The sequence below is a fragment of the Alligator sinensis genome, unplaced genomic scaffold (assembly GCF_000455745.1).
Source record: "Alligator sinensis unplaced genomic scaffold, ASM45574v1 scaffold516_1, whole genome shotgun sequence".
NCBI classification, from domain to species: Eukaryota; Metazoa; Chordata; order Crocodylia; family Alligatoridae; genus Alligator; species Alligator sinensis.
In genome coordinates, this window is record NW_005841957.1 from 3,320,418 (window position 1) to 3,341,953 (window position 21,536).

A 21,536-nucleotide genomic window follows, 5' to 3' on the forward strand; every position below is an offset into this window, starting at 1 on the left:
AATGCAAAAGTATTTATTGTATCCGGTATAGTGAACTGCATGTTCCCATTAAAATAAGTTTTCATTTTGTAAGTTAATAATTTAAGAAACGTGTGTATGTGTGTGTACTGTTATATAATGAATTAAAACAAAATCAGGTTTTGTAGCTCTTAAGCCTTTTATATAATAAATGTTGACCTGACTTAGAAAAGTAGAACTTCCCACTTCAGAATATGCTTTTAAGGTCATGAAGATAAACTCTTGACTTACCTATGTCAACAGTCTCTTTCTTTATGTGTGTGGCTTCCAGATCTTCTTGGGTGGAATTGATGAAGTCATCTTCATCTTCAGAGATTTCTAGAAATCCATAGAATTGTCATTTAACATAAAAACGTACTGTTTTCAGCTGTCCTAAGCACAACTACTCACATGTTCATATTGCTAGTATTTATGATTTTCATCCTTAATCCCCTGGGGCTTTTACCTCTCTTGGCCTGTTAACTCAAAAATATATGAACATCTGAAAATACATTCTCAGAATAATAAATATATACAGTACATTTAGGAAATTTGCTATATAAAAATACCTGTCAAAATAAATGTGATATCTTATTGATCAGTTAATGGATTTAATTCCCAAATTTTATCAAGTACTTAAATTATTGGTTCTGAACAAAGGTCTGTGGACCACTGTGGTCTGTGAAATCAGGGTAGGTGGCCCACAGTTGGTTTATGGATTGTTGTCCCCCCTGTGCCCTGACCTTTTAGTTAAAGTTTGATAAGAATGTGTGATCTACTGATAGTGTTGAGGGTTAATGGCAGGTCTGACCCCAACACTTTGGGAGCCATTGATTTTTAGGATATGGACAGAAGTATACCTCAAGTGGCTTCAAAAGGGGAGCAGGAGCTGCTGTTCCAGAGCCAGTGGGGTAAATTTCCCCAATTTTGCTCAATGAAGCAGTTAAAGCTGGAGCTGTTTTGCTACGCTTCTGTCACTATAGGCTTGTTCACAGGTAATGGCTGCTGAGAGCTTGCAAGCAGCAACTTCGCTTCTCCTTTTGAAGCTGCTAGGAGTGTATGTTTGTCCGTAACCTTTGACTCAGTGGGACAGGGAGTTATCTTACCACTTCTGTTGTACAGAGCATGGAATGTCTGAACCTGATCTTAGTTGAGGCCTTTACATGCTACAATAATACAAATAAATGATAAAGAACTGGGGATTGTGAATGCAGCAGAATGTGGGTGCTTTTATGAAGTAACAAAACAATGCTCAGAAAGGTTCTGATTCAGTGCCCACTGAAATCAGTGGAACAACTCCCAAATAACTTCAATGGGCCTTGAATTGGACCCCAAAAGAAGGTATAATTTGCTGTCTCATAGGTGGTATATGGTGATGCCCTGTTCATAGTTCTGCTAAGGGGGGACAATAAGCACTTTTCTCTCTTGCCAATCAAACTCCCAGTCTTCAAAGAAGAAACATTCCAAAAATTTCCCTTTTATTTACCTGGTGCTGCCACATGCCTGTTTCTCAACTGGCTAATGCTGACATTGCTATGCTTTCTCTTTGGAATGGGGAGGGTTGTCTACTTCCTAGTTAATTGGTCCCCAATCATTTGACAGAGCCCATCTTGTGACAAAGAGATGACGCACATATTTTTGTATCTTTACTTTGCAGCTGATGTACAACGGATGAATGCCAGGGACATGGAGTGGCTCAGTGGCAGCAGTTCCTGGCTTCTGGCTCTGCCCTCTATCCATTAGAGAGCCATTGAGCAACAGAATGTAATCAGTCTTCTTAACAGATTTTTTGCTTAAAAATTAGCAAAGAAAATCAATGTTGACTTATTTGAATTGTCAGCTCATCTGCTGACACACATCTTGTTGCTTTGCTGAGAATTAAGTCTTCCCTAATTTTCAGTCTCCTGTGTTTTTTTTTCTGTAGCACAAATGAGCTCCCTAAAAAGTGGGAGAAGTCAAAACTAGACAAGATGACTGTAGTCTGTGGCCCAAAAGAACATTTAACCACCTAGGTTACCCAGATGGTAATGCCTTGCTGCTTTATTTTCACTGCAGATGCCATGCAAACCTGTAACAGTAGATGCAAAAATCCCAGAGGCTCAGAGTTGTGACTCTGTGGATGCTGGTACTGAAGCCAGCCATCTAGGAACCTTTCCAGGCCCACTTTAGTAGAAAATGGCTGGGGTTCAAGATTTTTAAAACTAGGGAATTTAAAATCAGATTCCTTGGTCTACATCTTCAAAATCTCAAAGCATCCAATAGCAACCTTTTAAGGGGAGGTTTTGTATTTAGGTACTTGAATAGGTACACATGTCTATTACCCTGTGATTTTTAAATACCCATACATTGAAAATCCTGGCCTAGATATTTATTTCAGATGTCATGCAACTATACTGGAACATACCTTGTATCAAAATTAAGAGGGAAGCTAAACATTTTAGAAAAGAATGATGAAAAAAGATCTCCCATTACTGTTATAATTGCTCAGAATTGCATTTTATTATTTCTTTTGCATCGGTCTATTTTGACCATGTGTTTGGAAGACTTTTTTGGAAACTTGCTTTGTTGTTCCATTGATCTTTCATGTAACGGAAGATGAATAGAAATTTAACCAAGTACTCAATTTTACATTATGTTTGTCTGTTGACATGATTTTTATAGGTCTATGTAGTAAGTGTGTGTTGGAGGGTCAGGGTGGAATACACAGACCCTAGATTAGAATTGACTGGTTTTCCTTGTTTGTGCTTTCTACCTGCTCCATAAGTAGAAAGAATCAGCTCCTTGGGTACATTTCTAGAATGAATTGGGCCTAGAAGTTGTTTAATAAAATGAAACCTCACTCATGCTGACTGTGGATTCAAGAAATACAGGACAGATTTCTCAGGAAAAGGAGAGCTGTACAAGGGTTTTAGACTTTCACAGGTCTCTGTTGCTGAAGTTTTAGTGATGCTGTTGTGTCAGATAATGCTGGGGCACCCTCTGCTGGCTAATCTATTTGGAAAGCTCCTTGAATGCATAGGTAGAATGGAGTAAATTATTCTAAAAAAAAGAATCAGTAATGACTGCAGTTTTGGAAGAACTCCAAAGAGAGGACTATATGTTGACTGGTACATCTAAAAGTAGGCATTCAGTATTTAGAGGCTATATTTCTTGAATGTGAATATATTTAAAAGTACAGAGAGTAAACTCAACTAATTAGAAGCTTTTCTGAAACAAATGTCAGTTAGATTAGGGCTGCCCAACTGGTGTTAAATTATGGTCCTTAGGCAGGGCTTGTTGGTGTGGCTGCCAGAGCTGCTGCATTGACGGGGTTCCAGAACCCAGGGACAAAGGGGAGCATGGGAAGCAAGTGGCTTTTACCCTCTGGGTTCCAGAGCTGTGCCACCACAGTGGCAACAGCAGCCATGCTGAGAAATCACTACTCCTCCACCACAGGTAGATCTTCCAGCCTGCGAGAAACCCATGGTTCAGATCTGGCCCATGAGGCCTAGTAAGTTGGAGAGTCCAGTGAAGGCCAACCTTTTTGTACAGTATGCCACAAATTAACCCAGAAATCTCCCGGAGTGCTGCTCTGATTCCCTTCCCTTCCTGTTTTTTTGCTCCGGTTTCTGCTTCCTGCTCTGTGCCCAATTCACTGCTTTGCTTTCTGCTTCCTGCCCTGTCTTTTCCTTTCCTGATATGCCATGTGCCCCATACACAGAGCTTGCCCAAGCCACTAGTGGCACCCATGTCACAGGTTGACTGCCCCTGTACTAGACCATGATTTAACTATTTTATTGTATTTATGCATCAAAAGAAAAATGAATCTCTACAAGGACCTGGTATTTTTTAGTTTGTGGCTCTGATCTACATCTGGGAAACATATCAAAAGGGATAAATGTAAAGGTATAACACCACTGTGGTGGAAGAGGTGAGCTAGCTCAGGTATTGACTGTGCTGAAGTCATGACAAAAGAGAGCTTGGCCTGGGCAACTGCCCAACTCAGCTTCTTAGGCAGATTTTGCAGCCTGTGTTGAGGTCTGTGCTGCCTGACTATCAATACCTGAGCTAACTAGTTTAAAACTAATTTGAGTGTGTTGGTATAATGGACTTGTACATTTTTCGCTGCAGAGGCAAAATACTCTTTGTATAATTAATAAGAGGCCCAGATGTCAAGGTCTGTTCAAAGGTTAAATGTCAATCTCCATATTTTTTTATGGCCAATACATAACATTAATGTTTTCTTCAAGCTTGCTCTCCTCTTCTTTTTCTTCAAAAAGTCATGTAAGCAATCATGTTTAAATTGATAAAATAGTCACGCACTGGGTTGATATGGTCTGAATGATGCTGCATAAATACACGGTGTTTTTAAGGAATGAGGGGAGAACCTGAGCTGCTATGAACTGCCAAAGCTCTGTTGCCTTTAAGGGAACTATGAGTTTTATACCAGTAGAACAATGAAGGAGGGGCAGAACTTTTTCAGCATTAGAATATAGAAAGTACTGAAGCACTACTACTATTGTCCAAAGGCACGATTTGGCCATTTATGTACCAATAAAAATCAGAGTGGCTTGCTCTTCTGGAACTGGATTTAATTTGAGTCTGTGTACTTTTCATATGAACTAGGGTAGTGAGGGGACATCATTCTGGCATTTTAAAAGTTTGCCCAAGAAGGATTTTTTTATTGGAGTTAATTTTATTGGAGCAGCTCATCAAACATGAAGTACTCCAAACACAGCAATTTGAAAAGAAAAAAAAAATGGTTAAAGCAATCTACATCTTACATTGCCATGAAGCTATAATGCTAATTTATTTATCCTATTTATTTGTTGTTCTTTCATTTTAGGTAAAATTTTTCATCCATCAGTATTTTACTTGTCACGCTTTACAGGTGACCTTAACTGTGCCTCACATGATCTCTTTATGAATTCTTTTTGTGTTTTCTTCTTTCTGATTAGATTTTTAGGGGGAATATAAATCTCATGATAGCCTATTTTTCCCTTACCTTGGAATCTGAGGATGTCTATACACGTGCTCCGGAGTGGAGGGGGGCACTTTAATTACAGCGGCACTCTAAGCATCACCTGTATTCAGTGTCCCATACTTCAAAATTAACAGTTTGAAACACAAGAACACTGAACACTGAGACCTTGTTTCCCCTAGCGCCTCCCAGGATAACAAGGAATAATGGCTACAAGTTGTTGGAGAGTAGGTTTAGATTAGACATCTGTAAGAACTACTTCACAGTCAGGGCGGCTAGGATCTGGAACCAACTTCCGAGGGACATGGCGCTGGCTCCTACCCTGGGGGTCTTTACGAAGTAGCTTGATGCCTACCTGACTGGGGTCATTTGAGCCCAGTTTTCCTCCTGCCCAGGCAGGGGGTCGGACTTGAAGATCTACAAGGTCCCTTCCGACCCTACTTCTGTGATTCTATGAATACACATGACACGGAGGCTGCTAATTAGCTCCAACAGACTTGCAGCAGACTTGATTAATCAAGCCTGCTCCAACACATACTAATTAGCCCGTGTCGGAGCAGAGTTCTGTCATGTGTATAGGTGCCCTGAGTGCACTCAGGCCAGGGACAGAAGTTGCACATAAACCAGTTTAAATGATCAGAAACTGATTTAAAGCTGTAACAGAACAGAAGTTCAGTGCACTTAAACTGCTTTCAAAATGGCCAAAACTGGTTTAAGATAAACCCGGCTGGATGTAATATTAGACTGAACTGATTTAGGTGAAACCAGTTTATGGAACTTCTGTCTCAGATCCCCTCCCGGTTCAAGTTTAACTCAATCACCCAGCATCCCAGGAGGCTTTGCAGCCCTAGGCTGTGCTGTCTGCTCCAGTGGGGCAGGGTTGGCCCCACCCATCTGCTCCAGCTGGTTGAGAAGGAGTTGGGGCGAGGGGGGGATGGACCTGGATCCAGCCCCCAACTGGGGCTTGCCTGTTTGAGGGGGGAAGCAACCCCTCCCAGGCTTTTCCCCCAACTGCCTGCTTCAGCAGAGTGTGTGTGTGTGGGGGTGGGGCATAGCCGGACCCTGGCCTGGGCAGCCCCTCCCAGGCTTCTCCTCCTCCCCCCACCCCAGCATAGCCCAGGGCTGGCATGCTGAGGCAGAGTTGGGGGAGGGGAGTTTAAACTGCTTCCCTGGCCCACATGGGACCCCAGCTTGGGGGAGGCAACCCCTCCCAGGCTTTTCCTCCACTCCCAACTCCAATGAAGTGAAGAGGTTATGGGCAGGCCCCCACCTGGCCCTGCAGGCTAAGGCAGAGAGGAGTGGGGATTTAAACCCCCTCCCTGGCCTGTACTTGACCCCAGCCAGGGTCTGCCTGGCCAAGGGAAGGCAACCCCTCCCAGGCTTTTTCCACTCTGCTCTAGTGGAGAGAGGGGGCCTTGGGCAGGTACACTTGGGGTGGGGTGGGGGGATCCTGGGAGGGGCTGCATTGCTCCCCCAGGCAGACCCTGGTTGAGGTCCCATGCAGACCCAGGAGGGAGTTTAAACCCCTCTTCCCCCCCACTCTGCCTTGGCAGGCCAGTCCTGAGCCGGGACCTGGCCATGCCCCCCCACCCTGCTGGAGTGGAGAGGAAAGCCTTCAAGGAGGCTGTCCCCCGCCCTGGCTGCCATCCCATGTTTAACCTGCAAAGATTATCACGTTGTCCAGTTTTGACTTCTCCCACGTTTACAGTTTAACCTGCAAAGATTTAATCTATTTAGCCTTGGGTTTTTTGACTCTCTGTACTTAGCCTCATTGTCTGTAGAATATGCGGTTATGTGTTTTTATGACAGAGGGAGATTGTGAGTGAACTTACATTTTTAATAGCACACAGTTCCTGCCTTGAGGAAATGGGCTACAGTAACACCATCCAGTACACCTCAAATTACTTCTTGTGATCAATGAAATGCTTTAATCACTCACTTATCACAGCAGTCTCTTTCAGTGTGTATGGAACTGCTAGGTTCTCTGAGGTAGTGTTCACAGAAACATCTGCCAAAAGATTCAAGTTTTACATTAAAACTCTTTAGTTTTACATTAGACTATTTGAATGCCATAGCCTACCATAGTATCCCTTAATAAAAATCTTATTTTATAAGCATACTCAGTTTCTTGCAGCTAAGGGAGGTCACAGAGTCTTTACTAGAAATACCTAGCACTGAGTGTGGGCAGAAGTAGCAAATGAAGTGTTTAAAACATATTTGAAATGGTCTCAGAGGGCCAGCTGTATAAATGTACATGTCCTTTGACTGCTGCAGACGCTTCCTCTGCCTGAAGAAGGGTGTTTGTACCTGAAAGCTTGCAAAGAAGAAGTTTTCCAACTATTTTAGTTGGTCCAGTAAAAGATATCAGATTTACCCAAAGAACTGTGTCTGCCCATGTCCTTTGAAACATTCCAAGAGCCGCTGAAGCTCTGCAGAGCAGTAGCTCTTTAAATGAGCCACTACTTTGAAGTGTTTCACTTTTTGTTACTTGTGTCCAGGGACTGAGAAGGAGAGGCTGCCAGCTGCCCAGCACCAGCCCTGGTTTGTTCGCAACCTTTTCATATATTCTTGCAACCCACTTTTGGGTCACAACCTGCAGGTTGAAAAACGCTGCTCTAGTGTGCTTCTGCCTATCTTGTTAACACAAGAGAAGGCTGCAGCTGGGGAATGTCCCAGGGGCTTTATGTTTGTCCCCTGGCTGAAATGGTTTATCTGAAAAGTTTCCAAGCACACTTCACTTGACAGCATTTCAGAAGTTACTTCTGTCTGTCCCCAGTAACATTACAATAAATCGTTTCTGCACCCCTCCAATTGAGTGTTAAGCTCCTACTTTTCCCCTGAATGTTGAACTACCAGCCATAATCTGTCCTGAATCTCTGTAAACACCACATGGGTGTAGAACACTGAACCCTTATTCTGTAGCCAATAGGAAGCAACTTGCATTTTTTTTTTATTCTCCCATTTGACATTTTTACCTTTTTAAACATTTGTCAAACTTTACTCTCGTCACAAACCCATCTACAGGGTGCCCCCCAGAGCATCTCCCTGCTGTTCCACAAGGAACAGACTTGGGTTCCCCTGGAATATCTCCTTATCTCAACTCCGCTGCCCTTATACTAGACCCCACAGCCACAGCAAAGAGCTCCAGGTGGTCTCTCCTTTGGGCTGTGAAAGAAATTTTAGGTCCCCCTTTCCACAGAATGGGCTAGCCTGGAATATCACTTGCCCAGAGATCGCTTGTTCTACAAGCAACCAGTAAGGAGACAAAAGGATTTATTAGGTAGGAGAAAAGAATTATACAAGCAAAAGTGACCATAACTTTGTAAATAGAAAAACTAGGCAAGTAAAGTTTCTTACCCTCTCATCTGGCTACACCCTAGCCCTTCTGAGAGACCTGTCAGCATCAGCAGAAATCAGCCATCCTGCTGTTTCTGCCAGCGCTGGCTGCTGAGCCTTATCCAGCCTGGGGAAAAATCCAAAAGACCCTGAATCTATCTTGGACCCTAAAATACTCCCAAAGCTAGTACCCGCCTACCCCCATCAGCAGTATTCTAATTGATCATGAGTCTCCAGAATCCTCCAGAAATTTCTGGTCCCCCATTGTCTCTTTAGACACAGCCCAAGACAAATGACAGTGTCTCCCATTGCCTGAGGAAGTGTGTTTGTGCCCGAAAGCTTGCAAAGAACTTTTTCAGTTGGTTTAATAAAAGATATCACATCTACCCAAATAACCTCGCCTGCCCATGTCCTTAGACCAACACAGCTACAACCAAGAACCCTGGTCTCCCTGAGGCACCTGGAATTCCTATGGCTGATGGGGCTTTTCTCTCAGATGCCTTTTCTATAGAGGAGTTGATTTCCCTATTACAGGCAGACAATGCCTTGGGTACCTAATAATGTCTTCTGCCTGTCTCTGGGAGTAGCAATTTTTCTTGTCCTCCTGTCAGAATACTAAAAGAGTTTAGCAGTTCTGCCCACTCCTGTACTTTGACTAAACCATATCCCAAACAATAAAATATACATACAGACAGCATAACATAATATATCCTGTGATAACAGCAACAGAAATGGATACAGCCTTACATTCAGAGTGCTTTGCAGAGTGAGACCACTCATGCCATATCAGTACAACAAAACATTCATGACACCTCCATGAACCACCAGACCAGTGTGGACTTTGTGACAACTAATGAATAAGCAAAATTTCATACTGAGTTGTACCACAGCTGACTGAACAATGCCAAATTGTGGAGTTGTAAAACTGAAGTAAATAAGAGGAAATGAAACTCAGCTCACCTAAACCAGTTTCTTCTTCTTTTATGTGTGTGGTCCTTGGGCCTTCCAACCTATTGCATACAGTATTATTTTCATCAAACTTTGCAGGGAGCTCTGCATATATAGATAAAGATTACATAGTGAATCAATACTACACAGCCTATTGCCATTCTTTTTTTTTCTTCCACTTTTAGGCCTTTACATTGTTCTATGAGTGTTTCAAAATGTTGCTTTGGGAGTTTAGGTATGAATTTTATTTTGAACTGCAATTTAAAAGAAAACAGGAATGTTTAAATTACCTGATTTAGAACATTTCTTTATTTCTATAACTCGTAGGTCTTCTGAAACATTACTAACAGAATCCTCTTCACCCGTGTCTCCTGATGTTTCTGTGTAAATAATATATTATTGAATTAGGATATTGCTTATCTGTAGTACTTTTGCAGTTGTAGAAGTTTGTTTCAGTACATTATTCATAGTTTGTTTGTTACTTTCTTTCCTTCTTTTAACCAGGAATGAACCCAGGGTACCAAGCTGTGGACCCCCTTGACTAGATCTTTAAAGTTCTTATAATTTATTCACCTAGCAATATCACTTAACATTGACAGGTAACTATGACCACAGAATAAAATACAGATCCTGCTATCATTCAACCTGCTGTCTTTACAGCTTTTCATAATTTTCAAATGCTAGAAAATTATGCTAGAAAATGTTATGGATAATGCAGCTTTTCCTCAACATCTACAGGTCTGTCCCGTTTCTGGAACAAAGTGGGATGTGTGTTGAAAAGTTAAAGGGGTGAGTAGGGCATGAGGAGGGCATTGTTAACATGACCATAGGCCAAACCTGCACTTTCTCTGTTCTCCTGCTTTCTTCCTCCACTCTTGTAGTTCTGGTCTTCTCTCTCTTCCTTCCTGCAGGTAATCTTGCCATTGTTTGGGTCAGAACAGCCTCCTCTACCTCTTTTTGCATTTGGAAGGGCCTCCCTGCATTTCTTTGAACTCATAATCTCTTCATATTTTTACATATCATTTGAAAGAGAGATCTCTTCTTTTTAGCCTTTACATATCATTCCCTTTTTTTGTAAAAGGATTTATGATCATTACCTAGTAAAAGATCAACCTGCATAATACAGTATTATTTTAGAATTAACCCACTAGACAAGCTGGCATATTTCCATTCATGGTTTGTTTGTTTTTCCCAACAAATATTTTGTGTAGCTCATTGGTTTTCAAATATTTTGGAGCAGCGGACTGCTGTCAATACTTTTTGGACTAGTTCACCCTTTTATTGTCAGTATTTTAACTGAAAAGTGGGGATGGGAGGGAGTATGCTCTGTTCTGCTAGCTGGCCTTATAGAACACTTGTCCATAGATCATACTTTGGGAACCACTGATCTAGCAGATGCTTGTGTACTTTTAAAGTTGTTTTAATGCTTGAAAACTAATAATGGCAAACAACATTTGGATAGCCAGAGTTCTTACCTATGGAGTCCTTTTCTGTATTAGCTTCTGTCCATTCTGTAGGCCTCTTGCCTTCATTGTTATCTGATTTACTTGATTGTTCAACAGTACTGTGTCCCAGAATAGCATCCAGTTCATTAAAGAATATCATACTTTTATTCACATTCCCTGAGTCTTGGGCGTTTTTTACGCTCTTGTATTCATGTTTTAGATTTTTATACTTTGTTCTGCACTGCTTCCAGTCCCTGTCAATTCCGAATTTTTGAAGCCTAGCAGCAACCTGTTCAAATATTCTTTTATTTCTCACTGTGCCCTCCAGTTGTTGCTGGATGTTTTTGTCTGACCATATGCGTATTAGAGCTCTGACTTCATTAACAGTCCAGTGTTTTCCTCCTTCGCTCGCTACCGTTGGAATAAAAGGTGGATTTTTGGAAGCGTCTAGTGCTGAGGTTGGATTACCTGCATCATGTGGGGTGGTGGAGAGACACAGATACGGGTTACCTGCATTAGGTAGTTGGGGTAGAGGGAGGACAGAGAGAATGAGAATTGAAGGAAAGTGGTTTTTATTTCTCAACATTTTTTCCCCAAACATGATGGAGCAAAAATAAAAATAATATCAAAGAAATAATATCAAGCAGTGAATTGTCAGCATTTTGTTAAATTATGAAGCTGTATAGTATGTGCAGCTCTTATGTACAGTATGTGACATTATGATGATGCATTTTAGTTTGTCTAATTAGTAGTTCTCTTTTCTCAGACATTGATTTCAGGATCAATAGATTTGTTTTTTAGTGCTGTTTATTGTTTAAAATAATAAGACATTTATGAAATGTCTTCCATCTCATGACCTCGGGGCACTATCCAAACACCAGTTAGCTAGGCCTTGACCCTGCGGACGTGGACTTAATTTTATGAATGTATGGAATCTTTTTGGTTTTGCATGCATGTAGGAAGTTAAACATATGTAGATATTTGTAGAATTAGGTTGTTAACCCTTACAAAAAAGCTTTGTGTGGTGTGCATAACGATTATTTCCCTAAAGTCACACAAGTCATGAAAGAGCTGGGTACAGAACCCAGTTTTCATAGTTTGGAGTGTGACATTTCCCAAGCTCAGTCCATTCTAAAAATAAATTGATCCGATTAATCAGAAAACATATTGTGCAGAACTGATAAATAATAATTTTCATAAGAGTGAGTTTTAACTTTTTTTGCAATATTTTTAAAACATCTTAATAAATAAACTATATTTTAAAAATGTGTGCTTGAGTTTTTTGTGTAATAGTGAATTTGCTTAAAAACTTTAATGTTGCAATCCAGCCAGTTTGCAAAACTAGTTTTATTCTGTGCTCCTAATGGGAGTGAAATAGGATTTTCTCTCTTTCACAGAATCTTGTGTAGATTTAGAAAAGTCATGATTTACCCTTCTTATTCTGCAAGTTATTTGCATACTTGCAAATTAAGTTAATATGCAGAGTAGTTAGCACAAATTTTGCAGTTAGACTGGTGATATAAATAATGCCTCTGAAATCATCCTTTTCTAAAGGGCAGCCCAGGTGCGAGTGTTAAGACACTTTTATAGTTGTTGAGCTCTCTCTGGTGGCAAAAATATCGCTAACACATTCTGATTCAGTGAAGCATACTTTTGCGAAATAAGGTATTTGATGATAAACTTGTTTAAGGAATAATTGCTGCATATGGTTGTCCACAAGTCATTCTGCTTAAGAGACCTTTACTTACAAATGGCAGTTTCCACCTTGCTTTGTTTAATAATTAAGGTTCTATGTTTGTCAAGACAAGTCTTGGCAGCAGCTGGCCTGCTGATACAGCACAGTTGAAAAGGCTAATTTGCAGGTGACATACCAACTGTGTTTCTACATGTGCCTTAATGCAGGCACATTGAAGCCACAGCCCATGGGCCAGATCTGACCCCCAGTGCCTGTCATCCAGCCTGTAGAGCTCCCTACAGGCCCGTGGGGAGCCCCATAAGCCAAGGCCCTGTGCACTAGATCTGGCACGCGGGGCAGCATGGGGCCCAGATACCCCTGCAGGGCAGGCAGGCCCAATCCTGCGGTGTGGGGGTCTGATTTGACCTGAAGACCAGCCCTACATCACTCATTTGGCCCACAGGACCTAAAAGTTAAGCACCACTGCCCTGAAGGAGTGTTAGGAGCAGGCTTTTGAAATTACCAGTACTCCATAGGGATTGCTATAATGGATCACAATGAACATCAAAGAAGCTTGAAGAGGTTGCAGCTCAGCTATTGGGAATCGCCTCATCTGACTAATCTGTCTGCTAACTATCCCGCTGGAAAAAATAATATATATATCTCAGACAAGGCAGATGTTAAAAACTTTATTAGGAAATTGTTGACATTTTATTGATATAAATATATACATGTAGAATCTGAAGAGATAATAGAGGATCTTTCTCATTTTCTTTTCTTGGCCTTTTCCTTCCTTTCCATCTCTAACCTCTCAGATAACAAAGTGTCTGTCACTTTAAAAGTGCTGAGAACAGGTGTTAAAAACTTTATTAGGAAATGGAGGTATATCAGTTGAGATGGATATCTATCTCAATTGATCTTTCTCAATGAGGAGTTCCTCTATTATCTCTTCATATTCTACATGTATATAGTTATATTTATATAAATAAAATTTTAACAATTTCATAATGAAGTTTTTAACATCTACCTTGTCTGAGAGATAGATAGATATAAGATTTCTCTCTCTCTCTCTCCCCCCCCCCCCCATATAATTTTTATAATTTATATATATATTTTTTCATGTTTACATTTCACAGCTAAGGAATATTTAATAGCTGTGCAGCAGGAGGATTGTTTAGCTTTCTGAATTGGACCAGCACTTCTTATGGATAGGTCTGACTTGCAGGGTTTGAAATGCCATGGACAGTGCCTTGAATTGGGTCATAATGGCTAGGTGGACTGATTTTTTTTTTGCAGTAAAACACTGTGCTAGGTGGAAAATGGCTATCAGTTCCTTGTGAAGATTGTAATAAAAAAAAAAAACCCTGCCTTTAATTTGTTGAAAAATCAAAACTGTAAAAAAAAAAAAAAAAAAAAAAAAAAATTAGTTTCTGAGACAAAAAAAAGTGATCTAGGGTACTTGGATGGTTTTGTTTTAACTATTTTTTAAAAATTCTAATTAGGTTACATTTATAAGCACAACTGTTTAGGAACTGGCAACGAAAACTTTTGTTTTTTAGAGTGTCTTAAGATCCTACTTTGACCATTTCCAGAAGTTTGAGTAGAGAAATCCATCAAAATTAAGTTTCCTATTGAAACTTCTTGGTTTTAGTGAATCGCCATTTTTCAAATGAAAAAGGTAACCTCAAAAATTCTTAAGAAGCTCTAAAATAGTAATAGCTGTGTAGTTTTGGTAGCATGGTAATTCACCAGAGTGTTCATTGTCTTTTGACCCAGAGCCTACCTCACAAGTCTTTGAAGATAGGACTGAAAGGGACCTCAAAAAGTCCTCTGGCAGACCCAGGTGACAAAAAGTTGCAGATGCCTGTTAAGATGTACCTCTTCTCTGCTTTTCTGCTTTCAGAGAAGACTTGAGCAGGATTTCTTCCAGAGTGTTTGTTCATATCTCAGTTCCCCTGTCCATGAATACGAATAATGCATGTGCCTTCTGAGAGCTTGTGTCCAGTCGTCTCCATTTATGTGCGTGTATTAGATAACACCATTATTAATTTGAGGACTGTAATGAGATGCAGGTCCCAATCTTTTGCTTATAACAAACTCTGGTTACCTGTATATTTACGAAGTGCCTAAACTGCTTAAGTGCATAGCACCTTTCAGCCATGATGTCTACTTCGTAATGTAATTGAACTCCATTTCACTGCAGCATAATTGGTGCCAGAAACAGTGAAGGGGAAGCAGCTGTCAGAAGGCTGCTATTAAAAGCCTTGAAATTGACAGGAGCTAGTCAGTTTCAAGGCTGCTATTAGAAGACTTGAAAATGAGGGGAGATAACAGCCCTGAAACAGATTAGCTCCTGTCATTTTCACGGCTTCTGATAGTAGCCCTGAAACTGACTATTAGAAGCCTTGAAAATGACAGGAGCTAGTCAGTTTGGGGGCTGCTAATACCACACCACTGACAGCAACTGAAATGGGTTATTCTGTACTTAATGAGAATTGCTTACATTAAGTTTGGGTGAGTGTATAGTTCCAGCCACCACCCCTTTGCAGTCCCAAGGCTGTGTACTTAAAAGGACTACATAGTAGTGAATTTGTCTGTTTTTACAAGGTTGCCTTCTCTCTTCAGCCAGAACTAAAGGCTTTCAGTGTCCCAAATGATGATGCCTTATGCTATGTTGTCAAGTACTAATTAATATTGATTTAGACCCTCTACTCCTTTAAGTATTGATCTGAGTAGAAATATCAGTAAAGATGTATACATCTGGCAGGAAGGGCATGTCAAGGATGGATAGGCAGAACATATCATGTGAATTGCTTCTACCTTTCAGAAGCCAGGGACCAGCTGCTTAGCTCCTCAGATCTATATCAGTTGTATTGAGGTCTCTCTCACTCTTAAACCAGCTCAGGTGATATCAAACCATCTTAGGTTCCTCCCCAGCTCCCTGGGTAGCAAGTTCTGTGTCACATTTCTTAGATTCAACAGTGAATCTCAGCACAAAGGTCTCCGTTGTACAACTAATATCATAATAAACTTTATTTTCCTGAACTGCTGCCTTCCCATCCTTTGAGCAAACCTTCTGTTTAACCTGTCATCAGTTGGCATGTTGCCTGCTTAATGAGTGCAGACATGCACCACATTTAAGGTGAAAGCTTCTGGTAGTTTGGGGAAGGAGTTTGTTTGCTATTTCAAATCTGTCAGCTGGTGACTAACTGGCAGGACCAACGGGGTTGTGAGGACTTTTGCTGGGGAAGCAGATGTCTTATGGTTGCTCATCTCTGCTGAGCACAAATTTCCTTGGCCAAGGCAACATTTCAGCTCAGCCATTCCCAAATAAGTTGTTGTTGCATGGTTGGTGGGCCACCAGATTGGTAGCCATACCACTGCTTCAGGAGCAGGTATAACTGCTGTGTAGGCTACTGCAGACTCAAACTATTCAGCTGGGAGTCGGCATTCTTGGATACAGGATTATTTTGTGTCATGTCCCTGCAGATTTCCCCTCAGCTGATTTGCTCACAGATTTGCCATTTTATGCATAAATCAGATGACTTGCAGATAAACCACAAAGGGTATGTCTCTCACACTATCATGTGACAGACCCTCTATTAGTAAGTAATAAATTAAGATAAATTTAGTTAATATGATTTAGCTGTAGCATGGGATGGTTTCTGAAGGTGAAAGCTAATCATGCAATCAGCAAATTGGTCATGCAGTGGTCATCTGCCATGTATTGTGGTAGACAACCAGTTATTCATTAGGCTACTGAATGTTAAAACCAGAGGGATGAAAGCGCAGTCTTGTTTTTGTTGTAAACTTGTATTAATCAAAAACTTATTGAGGCTAATGAAAACTTATTGCAACAAGACATACCAGAATTACTCTACTCTGTAAGTATGGTGTTTTTTTTGCTTCCCACACCATCATACTCTACCTAGTTCAATTGGTCTGACATGCGAAATAAAAAGTAATGGATCCGATGAGACATCCTCATCCTCTTCTAATGCAACTGACATTTCACCTGGGGGGGAAGAGTTTTCATGTGAAAAATTGGTATGGAATAAATCATTTTTGAAGATATTAAATGTCCATACACAGTCAGCAGTTCACAAGAAGTAATTGGATGGGAAAGAAGCAGTAGCGGGTAAAACAACTGTCTTAAATGTAGTCTCTTTGACACCAATTTTAAAGGTGTTTTTAATCCTTGTAGAAAACTAATTTATTCCATGCTCGATTTTTACGTGCTTTTTTTTTTTTTCTTTCAGTTTTTTTAGGGGGCACCCATTTCTCTGACTAAATGCTACTAAATAAAAATGGAAGCAAAAATCCAAATAAACATGGACTTTGCTCCCATTCAGATTACCAGGCAAAGAAAAAATCCACATTTATTGTAAGAATAGGTTTTGAGAAGAGAACAAGGATGATCAGGGGCATGGAGAGGTTCCTGCACACACAGAGAGAAATGGTACAGGACTTTTCAGCTTAGAGAAAACAGCCGAGGGTGGGGTATGATCAATTTATAAAATTAAGAATGGTGCAGAGAACGTAAATAGATACTATTTACCATCCCTTGCAATACTGAAGGGGACATACAAGGAGTGGTTTTATGTTTTGGGGACTTTTTCCCAATGCAGGTTGAATTCTATCCTGTGGTATGTTGTTCCTCCATAAGTGGGCATGCTTAAGTAAAGTTTTGAATATGTGGAGCCTGAAAACTAATTTTGACTTGCCAAGAGGTAAGATGGATTTGTGTGGCTGTCACTGCTGAAATAAACCTTAACTTTGCACATATAATCACACAGCTTTACTATGTGCTAACAAATATGTGTATGCATGTGTTTCCATCTCTATTTCATATCTGAATAAAAATAGATTTTTTTGTGTGTCTTGTATGTTTTATATGTTGTTAAGGCCTAAACAAAAAAATGGTGACCATATGACAGGATTTGCACACACAAAGAAATGCATACCAACATGGATTATTTCACCTTGGACTCCAGATGCTCTTGATTTGTGATATTCAGAAATTAAAAACTTGATAATTAATCTGTCCTTCCTTTGCTTTGGATTATGAAAATAAATCACTAAAAAACGTGAAAAGGCTATTACATTGTAAGCAGCAAAGAGTTTTATGGCCACCGCTTTGTATCACATTGTCACCTTGTGGGATTTGTTTCTGTGGCTGGTGATTGAGGTATTGTTTTGGCTGGAATTTTATAAAAAGAGTTGTTTTTATTAAATCCTTTTTAGAAGTGTACGTCAAGACAGTGACATAAGCATACTTCATTAACATTTTTGAAACAGTGGCATCTGTGTGGGCTGGTTTAGAAATAGTATCCTGAATCTCTGCAGGGGACTGGACTTAAATGACCATGGTAGTCCCTTCTCAGTGAGTGCATCTACACATTCATTAATGCGTCTTGCGTACTGTGCATTTAGTTTAGTACTTGCTTAATAAAGTACTAACTAAATGTGCAGTAGCTAGAGTTACTGCGCAGTAGTGCTGGAACACAGTTTTTTTTGTGATGCTTATTGCACGTTAGCTTAATAGCATGGTGCAGTAGGCTATTAGCACGATTTTTAACGGCCATGCTACTGTGCATTGTTTAGGCTAATGTGCAGTAAGCACCTCGTGTAGGTGCGCCCAGGATGCATAAAAGATCATGTGGGGCTAGGAGAAGGAAGGCCAAAGATGCATCCAGAAATGTGGACCCTTGCACCATTGTCTGTCTGAGTTATGGGAGAAAGTGTGGTCTTCCTTTTGAAGAATTTGGAAACAGTCATTAGAGACACATGGTGTGTTCTGGTCCAGTTACTCCTACATTTTAGCTACATATTTCAAATATTAGTTTCTTCAATTGCACCCAGCAGAAGAAAACAGATTGTAGAGGTAATTAAAAAGTTCTTGTACTAAATGCAAGGAATTATGCCGCACAATACTTTTGAATTTTTTTATGGAAGATTTTGCTAATTCTCTGTAGGTTCATTTATATTTGCTACTACTCCATATTCTGTTTAACAATTGAATCCTTGAAGTTAGATTCCATCTTTTTATAGTAACAAGTATCATGAATGTTCAGGGAAAGGAGAGTAGAATAAGGGAAAAACTCCTTGCACAGAAACCTACTCATGAGTTTTCTGTTGTGCCTCATTCTGCATTCAGTATGCTAAGCCACTTCGTTCATTCTTAATAAAGGAAATTTTAAGTTTCATGAACTGTAAAACAGAGCCATTATTAAAAACCTAAATGTACTTCTCTTCAAAAAGATAGACACTGAATCGGAACAGAAGTTTGATGCATGGGTTTAACCTTAGATTGATCTGATTTGAATTTACCTTGAATCAGGTCTATCTTAGACTGCTTGTGCCATTTTTAGACTGGTCAGTGTGTGCAGAACTTATGTACGGCTCTGGGTTTAGATATATTTCTGACCACTTAGACTGGTCTAAGTGTAATGTCTGTACGCAGCCTGTATTGCTATATCCATGAGTTAATGAACCAAGGACTATATCAAACAGTTGTGTTTTTGTTCTCTCATCTCTGCAAGTCACACAGCTAGGCCATAATTATTTCCATCTCCTTGAGTTCTGCCTGTGAGGGAATCTTCCACACACAACTTCTGCCCTTCAGTGGAGAAGAGAGGCTTGGGTGCCTTTTCAGCACCAGTGCACCCTTCCTTCCTTGAATCCCATGGAGTGCTCACTGTGGTCTGGAGGGGTAAACCCCAGAACAGGTGGGGCTACCTGGGGTTAGGGCACACACGTGTACTTCATTTCCTCTCCAGCTGAGGGTGCTCAGATTAATAACCCTAGCAAATATGAACTATTTTACATTTCTTCTTGACTTCTGCTGCTATAGAGCTTCCTCCTCCCACTCCCCACCAATAGTGGAGGTATTACTTTCAGGTCTGACAAAAAAAAATCCTACTAAACAAGCTGGAGAGCAGAATATCTCTGACAAGAAATTTAGAAGTTATCCAGAGGTGAGGATTTCTTAGGGGTCAATAAAAGATGTCACTCAAGAAATCCTTGCCTCTTGAATCATTTTGGACCACCACAGCTGCAACATTAATCTTGCACTACCATAAGCTATCAAGAACATACATCTTAAACAACAGTATATTCAAATACAGATCTTTAAAAATTCAATTAAAATGCCAGATAACCTCTTCAGTGGATATTTTATTCAGTGACTTTCATGGGACCAAGATTGGATAGTATAGTATAGTATTGTTTGACTTCCTGAATTTGTGTATTTTCATGCAAAAGGTTACTACTCTTGTTGCCAATCTGTTTATCCCTTGTTATATATGAATTATTTTGCATAGCTGTAGGTTACATATATGTTACATGTGTACATGTAAAAGTATAATTAATGTATCACACTTTGAAATAAGCTTGTGTATATATTGAGGGTCTATGCCCCAAAACGCAAGGAGTCTTACCAGGAGCGCAGTTTTTAATTTGGCATCCTACGTTGAGTTTTGCACACAAGATTGGTACATTGGCCCTATATGATGCACTCTCACAAATGTGAAATGTGAATAGGATATGAAATGTGAAACAGTTAAATCATTTAAGAGCAATTTCTATTAGCTTTGCTACAATTTACAAAGCAAAGTTAGGTTCAAATGAACCATTTGGGCAAGGCCATTCAAAACACAGGACACTAGGTTTCCAGGAGCATACCCTTAGCTTATGTAAATCATCATAACTCCATGAAAGTCAGTGGCTCCATTAGTTTGTTACTGCTGAGACTCTGACCCTTGAACTTTTGTACATTATTGTGGGGTGGGGGGAGGGGGGATAAAGTCAGTGTGTGTGTGTGTGTGTGTGTGTGTATGTGTGTGTGTGTGTGTGTGTGTGTTAACTACTAATTTTATTTTTAATTAAATATTTTCAAATAGGTGAAACATTATTAAAAAATAAATTTGTGGGTTGGGTTTTTTCCTTAAAGCATGGAAAACCATGCTTTCCCACTTCAAGAGCTGTAAAATAGGATCTTAACAGGGAAATTGTCAAAGGCATGGAAGTGACTTAGGCATGCATGTCCTCTTCTTACTATTGAAAATTTTCCTCCTAGTTAGTTGCTCTTTTTTAATGTTTAATATATATATATTAAACTGTGACAAGGTTTGTATGAGGTTTTTAGCTCTGGTTACATTTAAAAAAAATAATTATATATAAAATTATTTTAAAAAAAAATGTAACCAGAGCTAAAAACCTCATACAAACCTTGTCACAGTTTAGGAATATAGTGAAGCCCAACTTGAATCACCAGATTTGTGTTTGTCTCATGATTTTTAGATTACAACAGATACCCAAAAGAGACCTTGTTTGTACCAGGTGGGAAGTGATTGAAATCTTAGGACAGCAGTCTGAGGTTTTGGCACCATCAAATCTCAGGCTTCAGTTTCTAACCTCAACCATATTATAATTCTAATCCGGATCTAAGTGCTGTCTCTACAGCCCATTTAATTTTTTGTCGTCTTCTGCTCCCCCCTATAGTAGAGTGAATTCCGGTTTAACATTAGTGAAAGTCACACACACACACAATGAGGGGGCTCAACAGAACCTGATGTGCAACTGGTTTGATAAAACTACAATTGCTTCATGTTTATAAAAATAAGTCTCTCTCTGTCTTGCTCCGGGATGTCTTGTTTAAAATAATATAACTTTTTTTTCCTAGAAGAAACACGAATAACTTATTTAAATATTTAAGCTTCCTTGTATGCTCAAGTATTTGTTGCACAAATAGCTCCCAAAACTGTATTGTCTATGTTTACATTTAGTCATATTAATACAAATTAATCAGATTTAAGTTAAGGGGAAAAATCTTTAAAATCAGAATAAAAATTATTTTGGATTTTTTTTGTAGTTTTCAGACCTACTGATAATTTGCTTTTTGTCTTTTAAAAACAAAAAAGCTGTAATTTTATAATTGTGCATGGTGAAATGCTTGATACAGAATAGTCCAGTTTTTCTGAACTGGAGCTCTGAAAAACCTGGGGTAAAGCATTAAACCTATATAAATAAAATAGCTTTTTAAAATGAATATTAGAACAGAGTTGCACAGATAAGACCCTCAGTAGGACTGACCTCTTTGTGAGCTTTTAGCACCAGCAGTTAGAGCATAACCTTGGAGTCATTTTGGTTATCTCCAGACTTCAACACTGCTGGT

General features: G+C 39.8%; 2 protein-coding genes across 5 annotated transcripts in view; one reads left to right on the forward strand and one right to left on the reverse strand.

Annotated features, from left to right (window-relative positions):
• The window catches only part of LOC102380243 (phosphoribosylaminoimidazole carboxylase and phosphoribosylaminoimidazolesuccinocarboxamide synthase), a 71,967-nt gene that overhangs the window by 49,358 nt on the left and 1,073 nt on the right, over positions 1–21,536 (reverse strand). The window contains exons 2-7 of one of the 3 annotated variants that reach the window (XM_025200153.1): positions 16,290–16,376; positions 10,717–11,196; positions 9,532–9,621; positions 9,254–9,346; positions 6,897–6,965; positions 250–336 (exon numbers count right to left, since the gene is read on the reverse strand). In XM_025200153.1, coding sequence (XP_025055938.1) covers positions 250–336; positions 6,897–6,965; positions 9,254–9,346; positions 9,532–9,621; positions 10,717–11,196; positions 16,290–16,376 — 906 coding nt within the window. The remainder of the gene's footprint in view (positions 1–249; positions 337–6,896; positions 6,966–9,253; positions 9,347–9,531; positions 9,622–10,716; positions 11,197–16,289; positions 16,377–21,536) is intronic. The other 2 variants (XM_025200154.1, XM_025200155.1) reach the window with 2 other exon arrangements.
• The window catches only part of PPAT (phosphoribosyl pyrophosphate amidotransferase), an 83,327-nt gene that overhangs the window by 30,505 nt on the left and 31,286 nt on the right, over positions 1–21,536 (forward strand). The gene's annotated exons all lie outside the window — the stretch shown is intronic.